The sequence below is a fragment of the Anser cygnoides genome, chromosome 1, assembly GCF_040182565.1.
Source record: "Anser cygnoides isolate HZ-2024a breed goose chromosome 1, Taihu_goose_T2T_genome, whole genome shotgun sequence".
Taxonomy (NCBI): Eukaryota; Metazoa; Chordata; class Aves; order Anseriformes; family Anatidae; genus Anser; species Anser cygnoides.
In genome coordinates, this window is record NC_089873.1 from 131,261,555 (window position 1) to 131,271,413 (window position 9,859).

General features: G+C 37.7%; 1 protein-coding gene across 6 annotated transcripts in view; it reads right to left on the reverse strand.

The window, feature by feature from the left end:
- Positions 1–9,573, reverse strand: part of GLRA2 (glycine receptor alpha 2) — a 131,393-nt gene extending 121,820 nt beyond the window's left edge. The window contains exons 1-2 of one of the 6 annotated variants that reach the window (XM_013200127.3): positions 8,868–9,573; positions 6,521–6,654 (exon numbers count right to left, since the gene is read on the reverse strand). In XM_013200127.3, the coding sequence (XP_013055581.1) occupies positions 6,521–6,654; positions 8,868–8,935 (202 nt within the window). In that variant the 5' untranslated portion in view covers positions 8,936–9,573. Of the gene's footprint in view, positions 1–6,520; positions 6,655–8,867 lie in introns of those variants that run through there. The other 5 variants (XM_013200130.3, XM_013200126.3, XM_013200129.3 and 2 more) reach the window with 5 other exon arrangements.
- Positions 9,574–9,859: the final 286 nt, after the last annotated feature.

The window sequence follows — 9,859 nt, forward strand, 5'->3', positions numbered from 1 at the left end:
TCTAAATGAGATCGGCAGATAGCTATTTATGCCATTGAATACTCTTCATTTGAAAGCTGTGTTAGACCCTGTACCACCTTGTCTGCATCATTTAGAGGACTCTTCTCTGCAGACCATTAAAATAATTTATTTCTGTGAAAGACTGTGAAATGCATATTTGGAAGCTGAAGTATCAAACATACACTTTCTGATGACTTAATCAGAGATTTATATTCATATTGGGGGGTGGGGAGGATTAAAATAATGAATCTGCCTAATAAAACTGCACATTTCTGCTTTATGTGTACATATTCCTAGTTACTGTATCACTGTATGGAATAGATTTTGCAGTTTACAAATGTTGTAGTAAATCAAGTGTACATGTTTTATATATTCTATATATAAATGGAATGTTTTTTAAGACAGCCGAAACATAACAAGACACTTAATTACTGACCCCAGGGCATTGGCTTCAACTACATAAGATATTTAAATCTAAACCCGACACTGGAAATAATGAAAATAACACAATTAAATTAGAACATGGTGAGAACAATAGTGTCTCCTGTTCAGATATCAAAAGACTTTGGATCTGCTTTAACATTTGTTTATCATAAATCCCCTTGGCAGTTTATGCAGCAGCAGACCAATATTCCATGACTACTGCCAAATCCATTGATATCTCTTAATTAAACCACTGGTACTAAATAAAAGCAACACACCAACACAACATGAATGACCATGGCTAACCTTCTAAATATAAGAGAAAACCAGGGACAGATCCTTAGCCCGGAGGTCAAGCAACATTGTGCTTACACTGCTGCAAGCTCACAGCCTTTCAAACTTGCTTTGGAGGGAAGGAAGCTATTTGGAGGAAGCTCAGAAAGAGATTCAGGGAATAAGCAAACACATAAGCAGTGTAGGTAGTCAGGGAGTCTACCTGAGCTTGCTGTCTGGCCCCACTTGTCTAGTAGGCTTGACATAACCTAACTAGCTATGAAATTCCCATAGCCTGCTGATGTTCTGGGAAAGAACACGAAACTAAAAGAGATGGGGAGAAGGATGACTTCCATAGCCCTCTTTCCAAGGATTTATAAAAGAAGCACAATTGAAAGGTTCCTCACATAATTGCAGTGGAAAGCTTTCTGCATGAAAACATGCATGTCTAGAGCAGTGACAGAACATCAGTTTCATAGCTACTTTTCTACAGTTGAAGAAATAAAACAAAACGAACAAACAGAAACAATCAACCAATCAACCAACCAAAACAAAAACAAAAACAACCCCCCCCACACACACAAAAAAAACCCTAAAAAATAAAATAAAAATAAAAAACCATGATATTCTGTGGGCAGGATATCCTCATACAGCATCTCATATAGCATCTACCTTTACAGTGAGAGGCCTGTTTCAAAGATGAAAGTAAATCATAAGCATACCTCCCTAATAATGGATATGCACACATCTCAGGAAACCTGTGTTTAAGGAGTGTAACAGCGTGGCTGCTTCCAAAAACTGGCCAGGCGTCTTCCCTCCGCCTACAATAAACCTTCTGCATATGCCCTATCATGTTCATCAGTAGGGTGCACTTCCCTCCTATGTGATGTCTTGCCTAATTCTGATCTGAGCTTCTACTGGATGTGGCCTTTTGAGCCTCAACTCTGGAAAGTAGCCCAATGTAGAATACTCACTGCATCTGATGCTATGGGCAGTGGTTGTTAACAACTAAAGTCTGGCATTGGGATTGTTAACCACTGGAGAACAAACCATGCCAGCTCCATGTCTATGTCATGTATATTTTTCAGCCTTTTAATATATTTATAGGTTATTTTTCCAACAGGTATTTATTGTGAAGCATATGTTTAGATTAGGGTAAATTTCATCAGACAGTGCCTCTTCTTAGCATGTACATAGAAGCTGCTTTTATGTATTACTCCTGATATCATTCATTTCACCCTTAAACGTCATTCAGTGGTTTCTATTCATGCCTTTTCAAATATTTTATTGTTGGTCAACTTAGGGGCCAAACAAGCAACAGGCTTGAATGCATGGGAAAAACTGACCCTTGGTGCCAAGGAGTTATAGTATTAAAGTGCATAAGCCATTTCCTGTAACAGTTGTCAGGCTAATTTTCAGTAAATGACTTAGTCCGTGTGTTTATTATTCAGATGTAAACCCACTGACTCGGCACGAGAATGGCATTACACCACTGTAATCACAGACTAATCTTTTACAGCTACAGTCACTACATGCCCAAACTACATCCCTCCAACAAGACTTCTGAGTTCAAAAGCAGCAGCTTTTGAGCAAGTTGGTTCACACTGCATTGCACCATCCAGTGATGAGGATAATGTTGATGGGCACACTTGCTACATATCTCCATCTAACTCCATGAAAATCAGAATATTCTTCAGAAAAAGAAAAAAAAAAAAAAAAAAAGACGATGGGAAAGAATGCACTGAAAACATAGAATTAAATTCAATAAAAATAAAATTACTCTCATCGTCATTATTAACATTTTCTGGAGATCCTGGGGACAAATTCCCCATCTCTCTCCAGTGCATGACAGTCATCTACTTCTTAAAGTATTAGGCATAAAGGACTTAGTAATGCCTATGGGTCATTAGTTTTCTCTATCTGATCAGTTCTAGCTTACTTTAGATTTTAAGTGATTTTAGAAGATGAAGGTATTACAACACAGAAATAATTTATTATCTTCTGGAGGTTAATACTTGCCAAGAAATCTTAAATTCAAGCTGACTTTCCATCAGCCTTGCATCTCACGTTGTGATTAAGCTGTAGGTTGATCCTGTGTACCACGGCATTGCATATAGTATTCTTCAGGAAGCCTGAGGTGAATATACAGGGATCTATGATACCACTTTTCCATCTCTAGTTTCTACCAGCACAAAACTACGTTCTTGGCTAGTGTTATAACACAAGTGCCCTGCACTAATTCTGGCTTTGTTGAGGAAAACAAAAAGAGCAATGGAGAAAGTACAAGACTTCACTCTGATTATTGTTGTTGTTGTTGCTTTTTATCATTAAAAGTATATATCACTGATATTACGCACACAAAAAGAACATCATGCAGGTTCACTTTTTATTATTTTATGTAAGCCACACTTAATTGATGTTATAATTGAAAAAGAAACCAAATCAAGTCATAGGACCCCAAGTGTATGTTTGCTGTCAACAGAAGGACTCTCAGGAACTTCAATTAGTATTAGCTTGTAGTCTTCATATTTACATTTAAAAGTATTCCCTTCTGTATCCTTACAGAAATTATTAGGCTATTCAAATTCAATAAGAGATAAGTGTGAGATGGAAAAGCATGCATTAAGTATCTGACAAAGTGATTAAAGAAAGGCAATTTTGAGAGCGTCATTCTGGCACTTCTCTCTGGCTGATCATTGGGGTGACAGTTTCTCTAAGTCCCTGGTTGCTCTGTATCTGACCACAGGCTGTGTCAACAAGAACCAGAAATTATTCTTTGTGTTCTCCAATGGTTGTATAAGAGAGAAAGACAGGAAAAGAAAGGATCTTTCACTATACAGCACTGCTAGGAAGAAAAAAAAAAAAAAAGAGCTAGACAGTGGTATGTGTTCTTGATGTCTAAACGTTTATATATTCATCTGTTGCTCTCCCAGTGTCTTCCTGAATGTTCTAATTCACACGAGCCGGTTAGGCAAAAGCAGTAACTAGTGATGAAATGCTTTATCTGGATACACCTTGTTCCATTAAGCAACATTTTCCTCTCTTTTTAGAATGTGTTGCCTTTATTTCACAAAATAATCAAATAGGTTCTGTTTTTTTCTGTTTTCCAGTAATTCAGACTAGTCATAAAAACACATTTAATTATCCTATAATCAGTGGTATAAGATAAATGGGTTCTACTCGGTTGCCTTTCCAAGAATATCAGACTTTTCTGACATTTTAAAATGCCTGGTGGACTAGGAGAAAGATACATAACTGGTCTAAAGCAGAAAAAGTCAGATAAACACATGAGTAGTGAACACATTATCTTCATGCACAATGTCTTTTGTGAGTCACAGGAAATGGATATTAACCCCAGACTATACACAAAGTCAGATATTTTATCCCTAGTTTAAGCTATTCTTCCCACAGATATATTTTATGCTTAAAACTTCTTGCCTTAAAATACAAAAAATGTTATAGATTGGGTAATCTTTTAATATGTCATACATCAATAGAGTTATGTGACTTAAAATATCAGTATTGTACAACAGAGCATATCACCAAAAAAAAAAAAAACCTCACAGAGACTAATAAATGTTAGAAATGGAAACAATTTGTACTAAGGTCACAATAAAGATTCAGTACAAAAAAAAATCTTTATAATACTTAACTCTAATCAAGATAAATTTATTATCTCTTTGCAGCTGTGCTCTTATCCTTTACAAGGAAAAAATGTTATATAGAACATTAAGTACTTTTTATTCTTTGAAAAAAATAACAAGACCTGGGCAGCTATAACATAGGTGTGCATCATAATGACTAATAAAAATAGTTATCAGCCGAAAAGGTTTTCAGTTGTGCTGTGAAGTTCAAACCCAGATGACTTGACTCTCTAGTTCATAAGAAAACCTTGTATACCCCTCACGACTGAGAGCTCAGAGATGTGAAGTTATGAAAAAATGCAGATCTGTTTGTCAGTTCAGACTGCTGCAAAGTACCACACCACACTAGAAAGTGACGTCATAAAAGCATACATATATGAAATGCCAGACTCTTTGTTATTAAACACTCATAAGTGTCATCAGGCAGCAGCTTCACCTTGGGAACATGAACTATGGGACTTGGAGGGGAGAAGCATTTGTCAAACAGATCAGCATGCACCTTACATTGTGCACACCGTACCTGCTCTACCCACTTGAGCATCAAGGGAACAAAGCTGTGGATCTGTCTTCTCCTGCCTTTTTCACAAAATGCTTTTAGACATGTGTTGGGGGAAATAAAGAGCTGTATTTTTATTGTCCTATGTACATGACTGCCAGTCTCACTGATTTTACCTGAGCTACAAGAGATGAAGCAGAAGTCTTCTTTTACTGTCCATCCCACAAAAAGGGTAGGAAGAAGTTCTTAACAATCTCAACTCAGGCATTTTCTGCCTTTATCTGCATTCTCTGAAACGTCTCTGATATTCATGCAAACATATTACATGAATGCAAAAACCTAATTCAATATTACTACAAGCCAATGTGGACTCCAATTCAGGAACTCAATAAACATTTTGAAAACTATTCTGAAATTAATACTTAAAACTTGTCTGACTAGAGTTTTATTAATTTAAAACCTTTGGATCTGAAAGTCAAACTAGATTCCTCCTCACTGATAAGCAGTCAAAAAAGACATTTCATTACAAGTCTTGTAATTTGCACATGTGAAAGAGAGAGAAAATGATCTTTGATCTAAATTTAATTAAACACATTTCTCATTGACATGTGAGCTCCTTTTTTCCTAACGGTTCATTCGCTGGCTAAGAAATGATTACTCCACTCGTTATCAATGTTCACAGCATCACTAACAAAGATCAGTATAGAAAAACATGCATTTTGGCCAACAAAGCCAATAGATACAAGTGCAAATGTACTTTGGCACCAGACTTATTGAGGAAGGAATAGTTTTATTAATTTTCAAAGTAGAACTACATTCCAAGCTTTGAATTGGCTTAGAGGAGCCTGTTTGGGTGGTATTAGAGAGCTCTCCAAAAATGCTAAATATTTACAATGAAAACTTGTCTCCAGACTCTCTTCATTTGAAGCCAAAAGACATTCTGTGTTCACTTCCACCAGGATTTAAAGGTCTACAGCAAAGAAAACGTGCTCTGATAGCAATGATTGCAAATCAGGCCTCCAGTCCACAGCCTTCTGGAATAGTGGTGGTCATTCTCCTCAACTCAGTCAAAATTTTGGAAGAAAAGGGGAAAGTGGAAATTCCCCAAACAAAATATATTTTTGCAAGTTTGTAGGGATCCTGAAAAATTGATTGTTATCAACCTTACCCAGATAAATGTTGTGTGCATACCCTGAGTCCTACCTCCCTATTTTGGGGAAGAAGATTTTACTTTCTTCAAGTTGATCACAAGCATAGACCTTTTTTTCAGAAAGAAGGAAAAGAAGCCTGCTATAAAGAAGATCACAATTCATCATGGAAATGTTGAAGATCGGCTCTTCATGGCTTAAAAATTTCAGGCACAAATCATCTCAATTGTTTTTAGAGGGGAACCTGAAATCTTTTTTACTATGTGGAATTAGTAAGATCTTCAGAAACAACCTCTGGCAGCTAAGTATTATTGTCATGTACAGGTAAATTTGAAAAGAGGGTTTTCACGCTCTGTATCCTTATCACCCACACTGCTCCCCCAGTATTCCCTTGAAATGACTGATCTCCATGACAATATCACATTAGAAAACTGAAGTTATTGAAGAGATAATAAAAACCTAGAGGTAACACCCTTAAAACTACATTTTGGCCAAAAGGTAAACAATTAATTTATCAGCAGTCTTAAAAAACTTACCTTTAAAATTTGGTCTGATTCTAGCATCATACCCCGATGTCCTTCCCATCAATTTGTCCAAAAAATCTGAAGGAGACAGGGTCTGTGAGGGGGATTTTCCAGATCTTGAATCATGTTCTTTACAGAAAGTCGTCCTAAATAAATTATTAGCCACCATTAGCTACTATTTAGCTAGTGTTTCATTCAAGTCATGAAGAAATTTGAGGACTAAATAAAATTGTCTCAATCTAGTGAATGTAATGATTAATATTTTTATAGAGCAATATAATCTATTTTTTCATCAGAAAACTTTATCCTATAAATAAAAATGAGCTTCAGATAGTATGCATGGATACAACTTGCTCTTCACAAAAAAGAACAAACTCAGCTTCAGGAAGAAATTTATCAGAGTTTTAAGACTTTAGAAGATTAAATTTACTATTTATCTTAATGTACAGGACAATCACACAGGAACTTTGATATCTATTTCATATCATTGTTTTAATTATATGTATGCAGTTAAAATGCATGTATGTTAACAGTGATTTAAGGTGGTCATAAAACTCCAAACAATAGCTGGCAACACTCACCAAGCAACACTGAAAAATATGTTTGTTTGTTTTTCTATTGGAAAGGATATAGATTTTTTTTTTAATTGCTCTTTACAAATGCCACCCAAAGAAGACTGAAATCATGCTAATGAATGTCTGGATTCTACCCCAAGAGGGCAAAAAGGTTTCAGAGTCGGTCACATCTGATATTAACAAGGTTTTTCTTTAGTTTAGTTTAGTTTAGTTTTGTTATTTTTTTTAACAACATCAAATTATAAAAATGATCAGTATTATCACCAGTTGGTATTTATATGCAAGCTCTTAGAACATATCTCTGTTTTCAGGTTTTAAGAGCAAACTTCTGGTACCATACCATGCATGTGAAACTTTCTGTACATATCATATTACATATTGCAAGCACATCGGGTATTTCAAAGCAAGAGAATTCATGAGTTTCCCCAGGTCATTCACAAGGGAAAAGAAACTGTAATGAAATAGTAATATTTGGTGTGCAGGGGCACAGATTTTATCATAAATAGCATTATCTTGATTCCCAAATAACCAATGTCATAGTATTTATGTTTCAATATAGTCTTTCAGCTATACAAAAAGTAATTCTATCTCTGTCTTCTTAACCATTCTCTATTTAAATATTCACCCGAAGGGAACCACTCAGTTTCATGAGTGTTTCTTGTTCTTTTTTGTGCATCTACATGTAAGTATAAACAAAATAGATATACAAGTCAGCATCTGAAATTAGAAGCAAATATTTTATCTTTTACCTCTTTATAAAAAAAAATCAAAACTGTTAAAAAGCAATGATAGCAAATTCTTGAGGTGTGATTCCCTGCTTTTTTCAGGTTCCATATACAGAGGGTAGTTGCTTCTTTTTGCTTTTGTCAGTGACATAGTACTGTTACAACATCTTTAATTTTTAATAAAAAATAGATTATATTTCCATCTTAAATCACAGAAATGTTCAGGTAAGATAAGAAAAACTGGAAGATTAATCCAGTGCACTTATCTGGGATGATCCTATATAAATTACTTCTGTTTTCATTCCGAATCCACTAGTTATAAGTTGTGTTGTGATCTCGTGTGTACAAACTCATTAATATAAGCATTATTTCACTCTGTCACTGTATATATACATCATTATGCATATAAATACACTTTATATGTGTACATGTAGATACACAGTTGTGTGTAGTATAATAATGAATCTCATCTGAAATGGTGTTTTGGCTAATAAAACTGACCTGTTTGCCTTGTACCGCAAAAAGTCAATAGCTAAAGCAAAAGCTTATAAAACATTTAAAAAGAAAAAAAAAAAAAAAGCAAGAGTCATATGTACTGATAATTTAAGTGGGCATAGTACTGGTCTAATCCAGGGTTTTCCCAAAATCCGAGGGCTGGCTCTCTAATTTCAAATAACCATGTCCCTGACAAAACTGATTCAGTCATTTCCAGAGCTTGAAGAGGAGGGAACCGAAGCAACTTCCTGCATAACCTCTGATGGGAGCAGAGATTAAATTCAGAAGAAAAACTGAAGGAACTGCTTTTAGCTATACTGATAATCAGTGACAACGTATGTCTCTGAATAAGAGAAATGAAAAATAGATCACCCAAACTTGATTTTTTGGTGTGTTTGTTACCAAGCAACGAGTCTCTGAGTGTAAAAGGGATAGCCTATATAGAATGAACATGAAATACTCTCAGTACAGCAAAACAAACTAGGTTAATGTGACGTAGTTTCTTTATAGTTATGATTTCCATAACCTCTGAAAAATATCATCACATAGAACCATATCACCTACCTGAAGTGGTTTGTCTCTAAGAAAAATGCAAACAAGGTTGTCAAAATTTTCACTAGCTGCCGGTTCATTCCTCCTGCTTTCTGTGATGATTTTGGAAAATATCCCAGAAACGATTCCAGAGAGATGCAGGGAAAAAGTACGCTGGTGCTGCCTAGATTCCCCAATTCAGCAGTAGTTTATTTTTCTTGGCAGTCGGGAAGAGAAGGTCTGGATCTCTACAAACTGGGGGTAAAAAAGAAGTGCCAGTCCTTGGAATCATGGTCAGGTCAAGCCTAGGCTCATCTCCAGCAGCCAACACAAAGGAGACAAAGCATCAGACCTGGTCGCTCCCTCGCCTTGGTTTTAGTGCGAGGGAGAAAGAAAAAAAAAAAAAAAAAGAGAGAGAGAAAGGAAGGAAAAAAAAAAAAAGAAAAGGAGAGCAAAGAGGAAACCCCACTACCCACAGAGCATCACGCAAAGGGGAGCAGCGCTGCGAGCAGTCTGTTGCCGGTGTGTTTTATTCCCCCTTTTGCTTGGAAAAGTAGTATTTAGGAACGGTGGCGGGGGCTAGTGGCTCGGTCTGCTTCTCCCCTCTGTCGGCAGGGAGGGTGGGACGGGTGGAAGGAGGGATGGAGGGACGGAGGGGCGGCTGGACGGAGGGGGGAGCAGGGCGGGGGGCTGCGGGGCACCCCGGCGCCTGTGCCGGAATGAGGCGCCGGGAATTCAGCACGCGGACAGCTCCGCGCCCGCCGCCGCGCATGCGCCTGGCGGCCTTGCGGGGGGGGAGCGGGGGGATGAGGGGTGAGCGCTCGCGTGCGCGCGCCCGGCGGGGGGGGGGGTGAGGGTCCGCCATGTCGCAGCACCGCGCCCCGCGGCTGAGGGTGGGCGGGGGGCAGAGCGGCCCCGGTGGGGTCCGGGAGGGTCTCTGCGGGTGTGAAGGGGGACTGGCCACTGGGGAGGCCGTGGAGGAGCATGAGATGCTGCCTTCCCTCGGCTGCCCGCACGGTTATCCC